Source organism: Rattus norvegicus, chromosome 10, assembly GCF_036323735.1.
Source record: "Rattus norvegicus strain BN/NHsdMcwi chromosome 10, GRCr8, whole genome shotgun sequence".
In the NCBI taxonomy this organism is placed as follows: domain Eukaryota; kingdom Metazoa; phylum Chordata; class Mammalia; order Rodentia; family Muridae; genus Rattus; species Rattus norvegicus.
In genome coordinates this window covers 13,249,287-13,267,506 of record NC_086028.1, presented here as the reverse complement: position 1 = coordinate 13,267,506, position 18,220 = coordinate 13,249,287, and the positions used below count along the sequence as shown (strand labels likewise).

Here is an 18,220-nt window from a genome sequence, read left to right as displayed (position 1 = left end):
GTTGTATACTTGAGGTAGGTGCCCAAAGGTGCGACAACCTGAAGGTCATTAAGAAAGTCGGGGTGTGAAATGTTGGTAGACCCAAGGCTCCTCCAGTGGAGGAGCCCGACGAAGAACATAGCGTCCCATGCCAATAGCCACTCCAAGCAAAGAAGGCTGGAACCGCATATGTTAAAGAGAAGGCCTGGGCGGTCTCGGGGCGGAGCATCCCCGCCCGCAGTGCTCATTGGTCCCTGCAACGTGAACGTCAGGAATCTAGCGCGCGAAACACAGCCAGGGTGGCGGGGGCGAGGAGCCGGGGTGGAGCTTGCTGTCCCCTCCGGCGTCCGGCCGCGCCCGTCCTCAGGGCTGCGGCGAGACGCCCGGCTGCTGTTGCGGCCCTCCGGAGCTCTCCCTCCGCCGCTTTGCCACGGTGGAGCTGAATGCACTGAGCTCCGACAGTGGGGTTGCCAGCTTCCTCTCCCTTGCGGGGGCGTCGAACTCGCGCGTGCGCAGCGTGTAAGGGAAGGGGGCCAGGACCCCCGGCTGACCCCGGCAGGGCGACCGGACAGCGGGAGGTGAATCGGGATGAGCTTCCCAGCGCTGCAGCTCCACTGAGAAGGAAATCCAGGAGCAGAGGGTCGCCGGTCGGCCGCAGTGCGTGAGGCCATGGCGTTCCTGACCGGGCCGCGTCTTCTGGACTGGGCTAGCTCGCCGCCACACCTGCAGTTCAATAAGTTCGTATTGACCGGCTACCGGCCGGCCAGCAGCGGCTCGGGCTGCCTGCGCAGTCTTTTCTACCTACACAACGAGCTGGGCAACATCTACACACACGGTAGGTGAGCCGCACCCCGATTCATGCTTCTTGCACTCGCGGCCGCCTTGCCTGGGAGCACAGCAGCCCCCTAAGCCCAAGTCCTCGGCTGTCCCTGCCCTGGTTGGGTCAGGCGCTGTGGTGACAAAGCTGCCATTGTCCCAGGCTTCGTTGCCAGCTTCTGCTTTCCCAGTAGTGCCCCAAGGCAGGAGAGGGGAGCAGAATGGGAGCCAGCTTAATCCGGCTGAGCTCTAGAGGTAAGAATCTTGGTATCCCCTTGGTAATCCTGCGCTTTGGGCACCTTCCCCCTCCAGCGCTCATCCTGGAGATGGGTGTTCACTGGCTAGGAGGAGTCAGAGAGAAGAAGACCGCCCCTGTCTGACCCTAGCCCCTCCTCGCGGTAGCCTAGGGTCCCCGCGACCAGAGCAGTACCGTGGGGCTCCGCCTGGTGGCTCATTCCCCACCCCCACCCCCAAACACACTTCTTGCGGGCCCCTAGAGCTCTGCTGACACAGCCCTGGCCTGTCCTTGAGGCGCCCCAGCTGGGAGAGGGAACTAGAGCCAGCTAGGTTTAGAATCGGGCTTTTCTCTAGAGGAAGAGCGCTATTGTTCAGTCAGACCCCCACCAAGAGTGGGGCTCATGCCTGCATTTGTCTTCTATCCAGGCATTGCCAACTGCCTGTGGGGAACGGTGGGAATGTCCAAGAAAGGCCAGCATTGGGAGGAACCGAGCTCCTTCCTGAAAGCACCCCAGTGGAGATAGGATAGGCTTCTCCCAGTCCTTTCCCCTCCTTCTGGCCTTTTCTGGCTTGCTTTCTTTATGGAAAACAAAGACCCAAAGCCTCCGTCTGCCTGGACATTTGACAGTGTTAAGTAACCCTGAGGCTGGTATGTCCCTCCTGTCCTAATCAGAACTCAGGCTGAGGTCATGCTTCTCCAGGTTTCTGAAGACACTCCAGGACAGACAGACAGACCTGGTCTAGCCTGTGAGGCAGGGAGGAGCTGTGGCTTTAGGTAGGAATTAGGCTGCCCTGGTTCATCATCCTCTATGCTTTGCCTACTGACTGGGCTCAGCTGGGACGGGTTACTCCAAGCCTGTTTCTGCACCTGCAAAGTGGGGCTCACTGCCTCTGCTTCCTCCACCCTGACAGGATCCCTTCTGAAAGTTTGTAGCCCACAAGACCTGCCTCTGTGTGGGCAGGCAACAGCACTGAATTCTGCCTTGCTCCGTCTTCCCTTTGTTCTCCATAGTCAGGCCGCTTTGGGTCTTTATGTTTATTTAACATTTATATATTGGTGTATGACTGGGTGGGTGGGTGTACTTCTGCCCAGGAATGAAGGTTAGAAGACGATCTGTGAGGATTGGTTCTCTCCTACCACGGGGAGTCCAGGATCAAGCTGAGGTTGTCAGGCTTAAACAGCTTTCACCAACTAAGCTGTTTTCCTGGCTCCCACGGATACCTTTGTGGATGTGCTTCTCCTTTTACGCTGAATGTGTCTGATGTATAACTCTCCCTCCCGTCTAGGGCTAGCCCTGCTGGGCTTCCTGGTGCTAGTGCCAATGACCATGCCCTGGAGTCAGCTGGGCAAGGATGGCTGGCTAGGAGGCACACATTGTGTGGCCTGCCTGGCGCCCCCTGCAGCCTCTGTGCTCTATCACCTCTTCATGTGCCACCAGGGAGGCAGTCCTGTGTACACCCGGCTCCTTGCCCTGGATATGTGTGGAGTCTGTCTTGTCAACACCCTTGGTGAGCCTGGGCCCCAGGAAGGTGGAGGCAAGGGCCACTGGTGGGAGCCCCGGGCTGGGAAGGTCAGCTAGTTTGGACTTAAATCCGTTCTCTGCTCTCTCTCTCTCTCTGCAGGGGCCCTACCCATCATCCACTGCACTCTGGCTTGCAGACCCTGGCTTCGCCCAGCTGCCCTGATGGGTTACACTGCACTGTCAGGTGTAGCCGGCTGGAGAGCCCTCACTGCCCCCTCCACCAGTGCCCGGCTTCGAGCCTTTGGTTGGCAAGCTGGGGCCCGCCTGCTGGTGTTTGGGGCCCGTGGAGTGGGGCTGGGCTCAGGGGCTCCAGGCTCCCTGCCCTGCTACCTGCGCATGGACGCACTGGCTCTGCTGGGAGGGCTGGTGAATGTGGCACGCCTGCCAGAGCGCTGGGGGCCTGGCCGCTTCGACTACTGGGGCAACTCCCACCAAATCATGCACTTGCTGAGCGTGGGCTCCATCCTCCAGCTCCATGCTGGGGTTGTGCCTGACCTGCTCTGGGCTGCGCGCCATGCCTGTCCCCCAGACTGAGCTGCCTCCTAGCTGCCAAACTGGCCTGCCCACAGCTTTCTGGGACAAATTACACCACCTTTCCTCCTGCTGGTCTGCAAGGGGCTGGTTCCCTGGAAGAACCAGCACATGGGACTTCCTAGCTGGGAGACCACTCTTCGTTCCTCCCCATGGATTAACCTCTTCTTGCACCCAGGCCTTCAAATCCAGCTACCCCTCTCCTTGTCATCTTCCCTCCAGCATACTGGTTTGCCGTCATTAGAAGGAAACCATTTTTTTTTTTTTTCAATTTACCCTGTTTGACCTGTGAGTCTCTGACAGTTGAGTCCTGCCAACTTACCAAGCCTCCAGCCCAGAACCACTACCCCTATGTTGCTGCTCCCATCCAACACCTCCTGGATTCTTGAACTAGCCTCTCTGACCCCGCTTCCTGATCTCCAGCTTCCTGCTCTGCATGCCACACCTCTCAGCAGCCAGAATCTTGCTGTCCCTGTCATTCCTGCAGTGAGGGTGCAGAGGAGAGGACCAGGACCTTCTCTCAGAACCAAGCGGGCATTGGTCCTGCTTGTATTATCTGACCAAGAGACACGAGGGGAGCTGCTGCTTTTCCTAGGCAAAAGGCGCAGATGTGGAATGGAGGGGTTGGACTCAGGCTTCACTGGACCAACAACTCATCTCTTCACAGCCATGGTCTGACTGACTGACCTGCCCATCAGAGACTTGTCTGCTCAGGAAACCTCTACACAGTGGGTGGCTCCAGCCTGCTGGCCCAAGGGCACTCTATAGCAGGGGATCGACTCAGAGCCAGACATCCCAAAGGCCTAAGACCCTAGGCAACATCAATAAAGGGACAAGAAGCACTCTGTTGCCATATGAGCAACCTTGGGTGTTCCCAAGACTCATTACTTTTTATTAGATACAGAAGTTTCAGGGGGAGAGGTGGGCAAGAAGTTCAGAGGTTTAAAAGCACCAAGGCTGACTGGGCCTGTGGCTCAGGCTGGGTCTAGGGAGTCCTCAAACAGGCTGAGGAGATTCCTTGGCTCAAAGGTGGGGCAGGGACCTCTTGGAGGCTCTGAGTCCATATCAGTTAGGTCCAGGACATCCCTTGGGGGAGAAAAGAGTTGTAAGACATGGATCCTACAGACAACTCTGACCGCCCACAGTTGGCTCACCTCCTCACCTTGGTGTGTACCTGCCCCGAGGGGTAGAGGTTCTCCTCGTGATCCGGGACAGGATGGTCTCTGGGGAAAGTGAGGGGCTACAAGAAAGAGGACAAGCAGAGCATTGAGGATTGGGCAAAGCAGGATAAAAACAGCTCTGATCCTTCTGAGTTCCAGGCCCCTGTTTGGTGAAGGAACAAGGCCATAACTGAAATAAACACTGGCAGCTGACAAGTCCTCCCATCTGACCACGTTCACGGGCTAGCTCTGTCCCTTTTCAGGTTCAATTGAGCTGGGTGTCAAGTTTTGCTAAATGAAGCTTTTCTAGCATTTTGCTATGTTAGAGTGAGCTTTCGGAGTGCGGGGAATGGCACTATAAAGGGAGGAGTCCTGAGAGTGCATGGTGTCTCACTGCAGCAGTTTCTTAATTATATATGCACTCTCCCTTGGCTAGCAGACACTTGGGAGCAAGGGAATTCTCTCAGGCAGGGCTTACCAGATGCTGGGAGGCATCCACTCAGAGGAAGACAGCACTTTATATCTGAACTGGGGTGGCCTCTGCAGAGGTGGGACTGCAATCCTGCACTGAATGTCACAGCTGCCCACACAGACCACAAGCTACCTCTACACTGGCAGTCTTTGTCCCCTGAGTGTGACAGAGGCCCATTCACCCACCTTCTGCATAGGGCCTAAGACCCCTTGCACTGACCAGTGATGTACACAGATGCCACCCCTGTGTCCAGGATTCTCTCACCCACCCTATGCTGTCATCATCCCAGTTGCTGGAGAGGGTGCTGTCCAGGAGGGGACTGCATGGTGGAGAGCCAGGTGGTGTGGCTGGTGGGCCTGGAGGCTGCAGCCAACTGGCAGGATGAACCAGGCCATGCCAGAGCCAGCAGAGCAGAGTGACCAGAGCCTAAGGAAAAAGTGAGCCTCAGAAACCAAGCCTGTGACAGATCACAGCACTTGTGAGGCTGAGGTAGGAAGATGAGTTCAAGGACAACCCGATCCATACCGTAAGTTCAGAAGAAGTGAGCCTCAGGAGACCAGGAAGGTCCCCTAGGCAAGGTACAGGTAGGATAGCCCAGCACATAAAGGCTTACCTGCCACAGGGCCCAACCTCGACTCAGGGCTTCTGCAGCCATATACCACAGAACATTCCAGGGACGTGGCTGCCTCAGCATGGGCAAGGCCAGCAGGACCTCAGCCGTGGCTCGAAGCTGGGGGTCAGGCTCCAACATCATGGTGAGGACAGAACGCAGCTCAGAAGACAGACCTGCCAATGAGGCAGGGCCACGTCAGGGGTCAGGGTACTGACTGGGCCCTTGCTGCAATGGCGCCCCCTAGTACTTGCCACCCCTTGCCAGAGCTGTGATAGCTGGCTATTCTGAACCCCCACTCACCAGCAGTGAACTCGGGCGGCAAGTATCCCTGGCGCAGCTGCTGCCATCCCTCCCCACCGTGGGGCAGTTCCATATTGCAGGCCACTTCCAAGATGGTGAGACCCAGACTAGGAAGGACAGGGCATGAAGACAAAGAGGCAGTCAGCTGTGTGATGCAGATCCAAGTCCTACTCAGCATCTAGGTGGGAAAGGGCTGTTCTCTTCGACTATAAACCTTAGTGAGACGTGAGGAGCTTTGAGAGAGCCCTGGAAGGCCAGTGAGCAGCAATTCCCTGTGTTGTGAAATGTGGACCCCACATTCAAGCAGTTAACCCAGTGCATAGAGTCCATCAGAACCACACTGACATGCAAATTGGTTTCCATGCTTATTAGGGCTGGCATCAACATTCTGTAGTCGTATGCAGAACACACTGACACAGGGTAGTAGAAGTCAGTATGGACTCAAAACCCTGGGCCTGGCTGTAGTCCCAGATGTCAACTGTGGACCTGACAAGTCCCTCTGCCTCATTATTCTCCCTGTCCTGGAGCACAGCCACGGAGCTGCAAGGAAGTGGCCAGCACAACATAAAGGGGCCTCTGGCAGGCCTGATGCTTACTCTGGAAACCTCTCAGCTAGCAGGGAGGGGCAGCACCTCCCGGGCCTGAATGCCTTCCTGCCCTAGTGCCAGGAAAGAACTCCTCTACTGGGCAGTCCCTTTTTGCTGATCAGCTACCAATAAAGGGCTGACAGTCCCCATCCCAGCCTCACCTGAACACATCTGCAGCTGTCCCATAGGAGCCCCGCAGCAGTTCTGGAGCCATGTAGCGAGGATCTCCCTCCTGGGCCTCGCCAGCACCGGCTGAACCGAGCTCCACCAGTAGTCCAAAGTCGCCCAGCTTGCAGCGGCCCCGGGGGCCCAAGAAGATGTTGGCAGGCTTAACATCCAGGTGAACTAGGCCTTGACTGTGTAGATGGTCCAGAGCCAGAAGAGTGTCCCGCAAGTAGCCCCAGACCTGGGCCTCTGGCAGGCTGGCCCCCCAGGCTTCACAGTGTTGCTGCAGGCTGGGCCCACAGAGCTCTGTCTGCAGGTATAGGATGCCACCCTCCTCCCAGGCCCGCTCCAGTCTCACGCAATGTGGGTGCTGCCCCACCTTCTCGTGGCCGCCTACCTCAGCCAGTTTACGAGTCCGATCTTTGGGGCCTCGGAATGGTGACATGGAGCGCTTAACAGCATAGAGTCGCCCATCTTCCTTGGAGCGCACCTGGAAGGGAAGCGTTGCCCAGAAGCAGAATTTGGGGGGTGGTGACAGTCAAAGAATGCTGTCACAGTTGCACAATATAGGGAAATACATGTCAGCCTTAGACCTCTGCATGATAACTGGACGCATGTGCACTGCAGGACGGTGCACCAGAGACCCAGCAACAGGTTAGACCTATGCTCTGACCGGTCTAGTGCCAAGAGGATATAGCAGTCCCCAAACGTGGCAGTGTGCTCTGCTGTCTGAGCTCTCCACTGCTGAGGAAAGCTGGTCCGTGGCCTGGGCTGCTTGCCTTTGAAATAAAATTGCTTCCATGTAATGCTTGCATAAAGGAAAGCTATTATTTCACAAGATATATACTTGGAAAATTAAAATCATATTAAAGAAAATAATGGGCTGGAGAGATGGCTCAGTGGTTAAGAGCACTGACTGCTCTTCCAGAGGTCCTGAGTTCAATTCTCAGCAACCACATGGTGGCTCACAACCATCCGTAATGTGATCTGGTGCCCTCTTCTGGTGTGTCTGAGGACAGCTACAGTGTGTGTGTGTGTGTGTGTGTGTGTGTGTGTGTGTGTGTGTGTATAAAATAAATCTTAATAGAAAAGAAAATGATGATGGACCAGGGGAAGGAACAGCTTTTGAGCCTGCTAGCCTAGGGACTGTGGTGGGCACTGGGATCAGCTCCAGTCAGACAGACCAGTCATGGAGCCCAGCACAGCCATCTCTAGGCAGAGCGGAGACCTGCTGTGCGCTGTGCTAGGGCCTGGACACAAGGCCAGTGTGCACGAGGCGGCTCTCGGAGGCACTTAATCTTGGGATGGGGAAGTGGCTGTTAGCCCTAGAGAGGCAGGCTGTCAGAGAAAAAGGGCAGCAGGATGCCTAGGACACTATCCCACCGATGGGGGAGGGGACCCCACGGCAGAGGCTCCCTGGAGAAGCCTGGGAAACCACCCTTCATTTACCTTGAAGACTTCTCCATAGGAGCCATGACCCAGTCGGCTGAGCCTCTGGAAATTCTGCTGAAAGAAGGACTCTGGCCGGCTCGGGTCGTACCCAGGGCTCTGCAACGTCTCTGAGGTCTCGCACAGGAAAGACACCCTCCGGGGCTGGGGCTGCTGCCAGCCGGGGGTCCGAGGGGGGAATAGACGGCTGACAGGGATGCTGCCCTTGGCAGGGGGCCGAGGTGGAAGGCTCCGGCTGAGGCCCCCAGGCCTTTTGAGGGAGAAACCAGGTTCTGCATGTCGGAAGTAAGCTGGAACTGGGATGGGGGTACCACTTAGGGGTGGTGGGGTGCCCTCAGTGGGCATGGACATGGTCAGTGCTAGAGGGTCAGAGCACAAGGTGTCCCCTCAGACAGAGCTGGATCCTGTGGCCCACAAGAGAGCCACTTCTTTGCTACACACAAGTTCTATTGTCCGCATGAAGGTTGTATAGGACACAAGTACCTGCAGAGAAGAAAAAGGACAGGCCATCACACACCTGTATCAGTGCCATCTGAGGTTGGGAGGTGGCATTTATACGAAGTCAGGACCATATCCTGTGTCCCTGGATCCCTGAGGGCCTCATACTCGGCAGGGAAACTCTAAGCCTGGCAGCCCCACAGTTGTCCATTCAGCCTTCCTCCCTGAAGCCTCTCCCAAGGTCCCTCATCACCAGTTTAAAACAGTAAAAACAACTTCTGAGTTCCAAAACTTCCTTCTTCTATTTTCAGAGTTATCGTACTAGAATTGATTCTCCTCTAGAATATCCCTACTTAATATGAGACCTGGGGACTTCTCCTCAGAAATAGAATAGAGGGGAACTATTCATCTTAAGTCTCTGAATGTAGTACTACAGACAGAGAAGTGAAGGGTTTACAGAAGAAAATCTAGCAAATCTTGCTGAGAATGTGGAGAAATGGTCGCCGGCTGTGTGCAGGGCCCGGAGGTGAGGCTCTGCTGCCTCTGCTCCCTGTCACAGTTAGTGTTTGCCTGGAAGAGCAGGCTCTCGGCATCACTCAGTCTCTCAGCAACTCCACAGGGCAGAGGCTGGTTTTCAGTTGAGTGGTAGACTAGCCAAGACCTTTCTTCTCTCTCCTGAAAGACAAGATGGAAGTTCGACATCGGGCTAGCAGGGTGAGAAGCCCATGGTTCCAGCCCCAGCTCATTCACAGGAAGAGAGTTGCACATTAGACGAGGCAAGTGAGGGATGCCAGAGGCCTCGGCATGTCTCAGCACTCTGCTTCTTCTTCTTCTTTTTTTTTTTTTTTGGTTCTTTTTTTCCGGAGCTGGGGACCCAACCCAGGGCCTTGCGCTTCCTAGGTAAGCGCTCTACCACTGAGCTAAATCCCCAGCCCAGCACTCTGCTTCTAAGGCAAGAGGGCTAGCCAGGAAAAAGCGCACCACTGTCCCACAGTCCAGCTTAGATATACTGCCCAGGGTAGAGGCAATCTGTTAAACAGAGCCCTGAGGCTGTGCCCAGGGAAACTTGACTTTGAAATACTGAGATGTTCATATCTGACAATACTGTTTAAAAAAGTAAGATAGAGGGCTGGAGAGATGGCTCAGTGGTTAAGAGCACTGACTGCTCTCCCAGAGGTCCTGAGTTCAATTCCCAGCAACCGCGTGGTGGCTCACAACTATCTGTAGTGGGATCTGATGCCCTCTTCTGTTGTACAGACAGATATGCAGGCAGAACACTGTACATAATAAATCTTTTTTTTAGATTTATTTATTTTATGTGTAAGTACAGTGTAGCTGTCTTCAGATACACCAGATACATCTCTCCAGTCCCCAATAAATAAATCTAAAAAAAAAAAAAAAAAAAGAGTAAGGTGGAGGGGTGAAAGGAGCTGGGCACAGTGACTGTCACCTATAATCCCAGTACTTGGGAGGCAGAGGCAAAAGGATAAGGAGTTTAAGGCTGTCCTTGGCTACAGATAGAATTCAAGACCAACACGAGTTTAAAACCCAAGTATCCAGATTTTGTCTCAAAAAGAAGAAAAAAGGGGCTGGAGAGGTAGCTGAGCAGTAAAGAGGAGCGACTGCTCGTCTAGAATTTTCAGCACTGGCATGGCTGCTTAGGAATCTGACACCCTCTTTTAGCCTCCACCCACACCACTCACTTATAAAACACAGGATACGGGTTGGGGATTTAGCTCAGTGGTAGAGCGCTTGCCTAGGAAGCGCAAGGCCCTGGGTTCGGTCCCCAGCCCCGAAAAAGAACAAAAACAAAAACAAAACCAACCAACCAACCAAACAAAAAAACCACAGGATACATTCAGGCAAAACACCCATATACATAAAATAAACAAAACAAACAAGCAACTAGGAGGAACTGCTGGGCATGATGGCAGATGCCTTTAATGTTAGCATTCAGGAGGCATAGAATCTTTATGAGCTTGAGACCAACTTAGTCTACACAGAGAGATCCAGGCTAGCCAGGGCTACATATATAGTAAGACCCTGTCTAGAAAAAAAGGAAAGGAGATGGGGGGAGAGAGGGAGGGGGAGGGGGAGGGGGAGGGGGAGGGGGAGGGGGAGGGGGGAGGAGAGGGAGAGGGAGGGGGAGAGGAGAGGGAGAGGGAGGGGGAGGGGAGAGGGAGAGGGAAGGGGAGGAGAGGGAGAGGGAGGAGAAGGAGAGGGAGGGGGAGGGGAGAGGGAGGAGAGGGAGAGGGAGGGGGAGGGGAGAGGGAGAGGGAGAGGAAAAAGAGGAGGAAGAAGATCAAGAGAAGAAATGTAGCTCACTAGCTCAGCGGAGGAGCACTTCCCTGTCATGTGACCGGCTCTGGTTTGATCCCTATTACCCAAACCAAAATGAATGGACCTATGCACAGATGTCCTTGCACTCACAGTCAGCACTAGGGACACCAAGAACATTCAACACACATCATTGTCTTTTCAGAAGGCTAGGAATAGAGGTGACTAGTAGTCTAATCCCTGTGCTAGAGAGCCTGGCCACACCTGTCTCCCCAGGCTTCCCCAAGCAGAATGGAGGTGGCTAATAGCTCAGTTCCTCCCCTAGGCCTTAAGATAACACATATAGCCTATCTACAGAACTGAGGGGAGTTTTGATCTAGTTATGCTTCCTTGTACAGAGGGGATTCTGTTACAGCAGGAAGCCCGTTCCAAACTGTATTATAGTTAAATATACCAATAATAAACTACCCAGTGTCAAATTCTAAAAGTTTGAACCAACACCAGCTACTGAGTCGGGTTGAACTGGATTTTCTTTTTGCCTCACAGAGATCAACCCTTTGCAGGCCCTAGTGGTTGCAGAGACCCCCGCCCACCCTGACACACACATGCACATAGGAAGAACTAAAGGCCTAACTAAAAGGGGAGACCTGTTCACTGCAATGGTCTTGAAGTTGCAGACTGGTATACAGTTACAGTGTTACCAGACTTTCCTCAGCTCACACTGTACAATCCCGGATCCCCGCTAGGATCCCAGATGGCTTCATCACTGAAAGCAATGAGCATCCTAGCGGTGGTGGTGCACGCCTTTAATCCCAGCACTTGTGAGGCAGAGGCAGGCGGATCTCTGTGAGTTTGAGGCCAGCCTGGTCTACAGAGGGAGTTCCAGGACTGCTAGGGTTACAAAGAGAAACCTTGTCTCAGAAAAATGAAAGTGGGGAAAAAAAATAACAAGTTGCTTCTATAATTTGTATGTGAGTTCAGGAGACCTGAGCAGCCCACTTCCAGTCAAACTCTCGTAAAAGACTAAATTTGGAAGACTCATAATTCCAAATTTTCAAACTTTCTACAAAGCCACAGTAATCAAGAAAGTTTATTTGCATAAAGATGAAGGGGGTAAACTAAGGGTTCTAAAACTTGTGGTTAAATCATTTTTTCTTTGAAGCTGAGCACAGTGGCACACACCTTTAACCCCAGCACTTGGGAGGCTAAAGCAGGCTGATCTGTGAGTTCAAGGCCAGTCTAGTCTATAAAGCAAGTTTGTTTTTTTTTTTTTTTTTAAAGATTTATTTATTTATTATATATAAGTACACTGTAGCTGTCTTCAGACACACCAGAAGAGGGCATCGGATCTCTTTACAGATGGTTGTGAGCCACCATGTGGTTGCTGGGAATTGAACTCATGACCTCTGGAAGAGCAGTCGGGTGCTCTTAACCGCTGAGCCATCTCTCCAGCCCATAAAGCAAGTTTTAAGACAGCCAGGTCTACACGGAGTGACCCTGTCTTAAAATTTTTTTTTTTTGTTTTGTGTTTTTTCCCCCTCAAGACAGGACTCGTTATGTAGTTCAAGCTGGCTTTGAGCAGCCTCCTGCCTCAACCTCCAGAGAGCTGGAAATGCTTATTTCAAAAAGGATGCCGAACAATCCAACAGGAAAGCAGAATCTTCTCAACAACTGGGTAGCTACATAAAAAAAAAATTTACTTCAGGGGAAAAAAAAATCAACTTTATCTAGTTTTCTCACCCAGAAATTTATAGTTTTGTTTTGAGAAAAGTCTATGTAGTCTGGACTGATCTTGAACTTGAAGCAATCATCCTGTCTCAGCCTTCTGAGTGCTAGAATTACAAGCATGAGCTAGCACCATTAGCTGACATTCAAGGACAGAAATATTAGTGTTTGATCTTGGAATGGATGCCCCAGATTCACCAGGGGTGGGGATATATATATATATATATATATATATATATATATATATATGCACATATACATTATAATACATTATATATAAAAAGCATATGCATATATATTATATAAAGCATATATACATATATATATATATATATGCTTTCTTAGGATGTTTATTCATTTATGGATCAAACTGTTATTTAAAAGCTATTAGTCACTATGGGTCAAACCAAGGGGCTAACATGCCAGGAAAGCATTCTAGCAGGACTACACCTCAGGCTTTCATCTGCGCTTTCTAAATCTGAGATTTATTTTTGTTTTGTTTTGTGTTTTGAGACAGGTTCTCTAGTGTAGGTTGTCTTCAAGCTCTCTGGCTGTGCAGTCAAGGAAAACTGTGATGTTTTGATCCTCCTGACACCATCTCTATGGAGCTAGGATCATAGCCATGTCCCACTACATGTGGGGCTATATATTGAACTTAGGGCATGATTCATGTTAGGCAAATGCTAAACCAACTAACTTATTAATCTAACTCCAGGCCCTAAATCTGCTCTGCACGGACATACAGAACGTTGAAGGACTTAAGACTGGTGTCTAGCATGAATGCTAACTGCTGTCTTAATCAGTGCTTTAGATAGTAGTTGAAATGACTCAAGTATAGTAGTGTAACCGTGTCAGTTAACTAACTGTGTGCCCGGGGGACAGAAGGGGCAGAAGGTTGCTACAATGTTGTAATTGAAACAAAGGTAAGAAAGCAACAGAAAGAGTCCATTTTTGGGGAAGCCACAATGTATCAAAAGATGCCACACCTAGCCTCTGGTGCTGGGTAGATCAAATTACTACTTAGGTTAGGTACTTAAATTAAGAGGCTTGGCTGGAAGGCTCTCTTGTTATGGCTCTATTTACTTCAAGAATCCCATCTCAGAGGTGGCCTTTAGCTTAGTGATAAGAGTACCTGCCTAGCACAATCAGGGTCCTGGGTTTGATGCCCCCTCACCCCCAGATAACAAACACAAATCCCATCCCAGGTCTTCTTGAAGGAATTAGACTGTCACGATCCATGATAATGCTGATTAATTAAACCTACAACTGTGAAGGGACAACCTTAAGGGGGGTGGGTGGTAAGAGTACTTGCTGCCCTTCCAAAGGACCAGGTTTGTTTCTCTGACACACTGACATCATAAGCATCTGCAACTCCAATTCCAAGAGGTTCTGACACCCTTTTCTGACTTATGTGGCACTAGGCACAAACGTAGTGCTCAAACACACATACAGACAAAAATACCCATATGTTAAAAAAAATAACAAGAAGACTTTTTTTTTAAAGGAAGAAGGAATACAGACTCCATGCCTAGCACCTAGGAGTCCATCACCTTCTGTCTTCAGCCAGAAAGGCTCTCTCCTCTTAATGTCATCTTCGTTTCAAAGTCACTGGTCATTTACATTATAATACCTCTGGCCTGGTCAAACAGCCTTTATGGGGTGAAAAGGGTTGGTAGTGGAGTCCTGGCTGAGTCCAGAGTGGTCCTGAGCCACCAGTCAGCCAGGAGACCTCCGAGGTTTCCAGGGGCCTCACCCTTACTGAGCTGTGGACACATCTGATGACCACCACCTAGCTTAGACTGAGTTCCTCTCGTGCAGGGCCGCTGCTAAATTCGCTCAGTGGGCTGGGGAACTCTGACAAACAATTGCGTAGACAGGCTGTCACTAGGTCAAGGGGCTCTTCCCAGAGAGTGGCGGGGGGTGGGGGGGAGAGGGGCAGACCCAGTGGGAAGGGACAGAGGGCCCGGGGGAAGTAGGCGGGGCGTGGACGACAGCGCTGACCTGGCGTCATCTGAGGGCTAGCCGAGCCCGTGACAAACAGGGAGGGGTGGGGCTGCTGCAGGGGTGCGACCGGACACTGAGGGGAGGCTGGGGGTCCGTCACGGGGCGCAGTGCAGCAGGAGCGCGGGCCAGGGCGCCGGGCAGAAGAGCGGCGCGGCCGGGAGATCTCACTCGGGTATGGGCTCACCTGGGGAGGCTGGGCGGGGCGCAGCGCGGCGCAGCAGCGAGGTCCCAGGTTCCGGGTCGGCGGAGGCCGCTGGGGACCTCGCAGAAGCCAGGCAGGCCGGGATCGGGCAGCGGGGCCTTTGGACACCAGGACGAAGCACCCTCCAAGAAGGGGAACGGCCCGTGAACGCGCGCGGAGCCAGCTCGCGCCAAAAATTCCAAACCGGCCTCGAGGCCCCGCCCAGGCTCGTCTGTGGCCCCGCCCCCTCCTGGTACAGCCGGTCAGGCGCCCGGGGCACTGGCTCCGCCTCGCGTCCTGCGTGCGCACCGAGGTCTCCCCGCCCCCGAGGTTTGGCCAAGCGCTCTCCCTGCGCAGGCGCACCTCTTCGGGGACTATTGCCGACTAGGTAGCTAAATTCTTAGTCCTAGAGACCAGGTGGGAATGATCCTTGACCCGTCGGTGTCCTCCGGACATTTGTCGGCCTTCAAACTATGGTCCTCCTACCCGCTGCTCTCCATTGGCTGCCTTAATATTCATATCCATAAAAGGGGCATTTCCTCAGGAAGTTGCCACTGGGGCAGCTCAATCAAATGTCCGTTACGCATGATCTTCTGCACATTCAGATACCTGTTCTCTTCACCACAGGATCGCGATTGAGAGTGCCTCGTCTAAGGTGGAGTCTCCTTACTTCAGTTACTTCTGAGGCAGTTTACATCCTTTAGTTCTGAACTTAGTGTTCAACTCAGACCCCTCTCAGTCTCTTCCTGCCCTCATAACTGCCGGTATATGCTGGGCATTCCCAAGCTTGAGATTGTCACCTCTCTTCGAGACGTGGAGCCAAGGAACCTAAGATGATTTCTGCAGAAGGCCTGCGTGAGCAAACGTGGGATGGAGCTTGCTTCTGCAGGAAAGGGACCTTTATCGATTTCATGTAGAAGTGAGGTATCATGCTTTACAGCCAGTCTCCCTAAAATGTTCTGGCAATCTCTTAGGAAGGAAGGCCAGGCCCTACCTAGACCCAAGATCAAGAGCAGCACACTTCCAAGCCCTTCCCTTTGCATTAGCGTCTCCGAGAGCCAGAACCTTGTGACTTGGGTTAGTCCCTGTTGAGGACCCCAGGCAGGTCCCTCTCCAACTATTTAGAACTACTTTCTGCCGGCCCCATTTTCTGGACAGGCCCTGCCCACTTCTAACTATTCATTCCTCAAAGTCTAATTCATAATGATTAAAACAAACAAATAAACAAACAAACACAATAACTAAAAATACTGCAATGGTACATGCCTATACCCCAAGCACGGAGGCAGCCGAGGCAGAAAGAACACATGAGCCCAGGAACTGGAGGCCAGTTGGGCACTATAACAAGACCCCTATCTTAAAATCAATCAAATAAACGATAAGTAAAAGTTGGGTATAGTGGTATATAGCTCTGTAACCCCAGCACTGAGGAACGGGAGGCTAAGGCAGGAGAATTTTTTTAGTTTGAGGCTACCATAATAGATATCAGAAGTTCCAGGCCCTTTAGAAGAAGGAGGAGGAAGAGGAGGAGGAGGAAGAGAAAGAGAAGAGGGAGAGAGGGAGGGAGGGGAGGAAGAAGGAAGGCAGGCTGGAGAGATGTCTCAGCAGTTTAGAGCACTGACTGTTCTTCCAGAGGCTCTAGTTCAATTCCCAGCAACCACATGGCGGCTCACAGCCCTGTTCTAAAGACAGCTACAATGTACTCCTATACATAAAATAAATAAATCTGAAGAAGAAGAAGAAGAAGGAGGAGGAGGAGGAGGAGGAGGAGGAGGAGGAGGAGGAGGAGGAGAAGGAGAAGGAGAAGGAGAAGGAGAAGGAGAAGGAGAAGGAGAAGGAGAAGGAGAAGGAGAAGGAGGAGAAGTTGTTGTTGCTTCAGGCCAGCCTGGGCTACATAGTGAGACACTGTCTCAAAACCCTGGGGCAGTTTTAGCAATTTGAACCCTGTTTCTTAAAGGCAAGGGAAAAGGGAGTAAAAAAGCTAGGATGTCAGTTCAGTGGTAGCTAGCGGGTGTGAAGCCCTAGGTTCCATCCCCAGCATTACAGTGAGACATAAAACCGTTTCAGTGGCATACGGCAGCAGTCAACATCGCACTCTGCAGGGAAAGACCATACTATAGATGCAATCAATATAAATTAGTAGCGGTTACAGGTAAAAGTGTACAGATGTTGTATTAGGGAGCTGAAGGTTGTAGTCTCCACACGTGTAAAATGAATAATAGCTCCTCCCTACCTGAAGGAATGAGTGCTAACTGAGAAAATGTACATGAATCGCTTTTGTTGGCAGAGAGGCAGATCAGAGGTCTGCCCTTTTCTGCCCAGGTTCATGGTCTCATTGGTTTAAAAAGAAAACATGGGGGTTGGGGATTTAGCTCAGTGGTAGAGTGCTTGCCTAGCAAGCGCAAGACCCTGGGTTCGGTCCCCAGCTCCGAAAAAAAGAAAAAAGAAAAAGGAAAAAAAAAAAAAGAAAAAGAAAACATGACTAGAGCCAGCAAGCAAGTTTGGTTTAGAAAGTGAAAGTTAACACTGAGAAGCAGCAGAGGACCCCCTCCCCCCCCACACACACATATCCGCCAAAGTTGGTTTAGTGCTTTTTATCAGTATGGGTGAGACCCACTAGTGTTCTCAACCTGTGGGTCTCGACCCATTTAGAACCATCTACCGATCTTTTTATTTTTTTATTTTATTTTATTTTATTTTTTTTGAGCTGGGGACCGAACCCAGGGACTTGCGCTTGCTAGGCAAGTGCTCTACCACTGAGCTAAATCCCCAACCCTCATTGAGCTAAATCCCGACCCCGATTTTTTCACAGAGGTTGCCTAAGACCATCAGAAAACACAGATGTTTACATTACAGTTTATAACAGTAGAAAAATTACAGTTATGAAGTGGCAGCAATGATAAATTTATGGTTGGGGTCACCACAACATGAAGCAGAAGTATTAAAGGGTTGCAGCTTTAGGAAGGTTGAGAACCACTGATCTAGTGTAAGAATCTTCTCTCCCTTTGATGCAAAACGGGCCCACAGGTTGCATCGGTCAAGGCAAGAGCAGCTGCTGGGTAAGTCGGGAGTCACCTTTACCCATGCTGCAATGGTACAGACAACAGACAGAGGCATGTTCCCAAAGGGATCAAAACCAGGACTCTAGGGGGAGGGGGGAGAGGATAGGGGGTTTATGGATGGGAAACCAGGGAAAGGGGATAACATTTGAAATGCAAATAAATTTTTAAAATATCCAATTAAAAAGCAAACCAGGACTCTTAGCTGGCCATGGCAGTGCACGCCTTTTTTTTTTTTTTTAAAGATTTATTTATTTATTATATATAAGTATACTGTAGCTGTCTTCAGATACATCAGAAGAGGGCATCTGATCTCTTTACAGATGGTTGAGCCACCATGTGGTTGCTGGGAATTGAACTCATGACCTCTGGAAGAGCAGTCGGGTGCTCTTAACGGCTGAGCCATCTCTCCAGCCCCAGTACATGCCTTTAATCCCAGCACTCAGAGCCAGAAGCAGGCAGATCTCAGAGATCTCATTGCAAGTCTCAGGCCAGCCAAGACTACATGTAGAGACCTTGTCTCATCAACAACAAAAGCAAAAAACAAAACACTAGGACTCTTGCACTGAAGACCTCAAACCTCCTCTAGGTACTCTTCCATAAGCCCCACCCCTCATCCAGCACTGCCAGTGTGGCACTTCACCACAACAGAAGTACAGAACTGTACACACTTCCAGACTCTTAGGAAGATTCTCTTGTTCAGA

General features: G+C 51.6%; 3 protein-coding genes across 8 annotated transcripts in view; 2 read left to right on the top strand and 1 right to left on the bottom strand.

Annotated features, from left to right (window-relative positions):
• The first annotated feature begins 269 nt into the window (after positions 1 to 269).
• Paqr4 (progestin and adipoQ receptor family member 4) lies at positions 270 to 3,948 on the top strand. 3 transcript variants are annotated; one of them, XM_039085852.2, is made up of 3 exons: positions 270 to 814; positions 2,320 to 2,541; positions 3,754 to 3,948. In XM_039085852.2, the coding sequence occupies exons 1-3, from the start codon at positions 649 to 651 to the stop codon at positions 3,762 to 3,764; spliced, it is 399 nt and encodes a 132-aa protein (XP_038941780.1). In that variant the 5' UTR covers positions 270 to 648; the 3' UTR covers positions 3,765 to 3,948. The 3 variants fall into 3 exon arrangements, with proteins under 3 accessions (XP_038941780.1, XP_006245933.1, NP_001017377.1); XM_006245871.5 differs by having other exon boundaries at positions 270 to 1,050; positions 2,656 to 3,948; NM_001017377.2 differs by having other exon boundaries at positions 334 to 814; positions 2,656 to 3,948.
• On the bottom strand, positions 3,923 to 14,702 carry Pkmyt1 (protein kinase, membrane associated tyrosine/threonine 1). 4 transcript variants are annotated; one of them, XM_063268549.1, is made up of 9 exons: positions 14,461 to 14,702; positions 7,833 to 8,945; positions 6,781 to 6,873; positions 6,380 to 6,673; positions 5,632 to 5,738; positions 5,332 to 5,504; positions 4,987 to 5,144; positions 4,249 to 4,326; positions 3,934 to 4,172 (listed from the first exon to the last, which is right to left on the bottom strand). In XM_063268549.1, exons 2-9 carry the CDS (start codon positions 8,108 to 8,110, stop codon positions 4,061 to 4,063), a joined length of 1,293 nt encoding a protein of 430 aa, XP_063124619.1. In that variant the 5' UTR covers positions 8,111 to 8,945; positions 14,461 to 14,702; the 3' UTR covers positions 3,934 to 4,060. The 4 variants fall into 4 exon arrangements, with proteins under 4 accessions (NP_001099236.1, XP_063124619.1, XP_063124618.1 ...); XM_063268548.1 differs by having other exon boundaries at positions 7,833 to 8,315; NM_001105766.1 differs by having other exon boundaries at positions 3,923 to 4,172; positions 6,380 to 6,873; positions 7,833 to 8,315; positions 14,461 to 14,681.
• The window catches only part of Grep1 (glycine rich extracellular protein 1), a 21,446-nt gene continuing 17,532 nt past the window's right edge, over positions 14,307 to 18,220 (top strand). The window contains exon 1 of the mRNA XM_063270082.1: positions 14,307 to 14,448. The gene's annotated coding sequence lies outside the window, so the exon portion shown is untranslated. The remainder of the gene's footprint in view (positions 14,449 to 18,220) is intronic.

Coding starts and splice junctions, on each gene's coding strand:
- Paqr4 (NM_001017377.2), top strand. CDS start 649: ATGGCGTTCCTGACCGGGCCGCGTCTTCTGGACTGGGCTAGCTCGCCG. Junction 815..2,319: donor GGGCAACATCTACACACACG/GTAGGTGAGCCG, acceptor CCTCCCGTCTAG/GGCTAGCCCTGCTGGGCTTC. Junction 2,542..2,655: donor CTGTCTTGTCAACACCCTTG/GTGAGCCTGGGC, acceptor CTCTCTCTGCAG/GGGCCCTACCCATCATCCAC.
- Pkmyt1 (XM_017597059.3), bottom strand. CDS start 8,183: ATGTCCATGCCCACTGAGGGCACCCCACCACCCCTAAGTGGTACCCCC. Junction 6,874..7,832: donor CCTATGGAGAAGTCTTCAAG/GTAAATGAAGGG, acceptor CTTCCCTTCCAG/GTGCGCTCCAAGGAAGATGG. Junction 5,739..6,379: donor ACAGCTGCAGATGTGTTCAG/GTGAGGCTGGGA, acceptor TGTCCTTCCTAG/TCTGGGTCTCACCATCTTGG.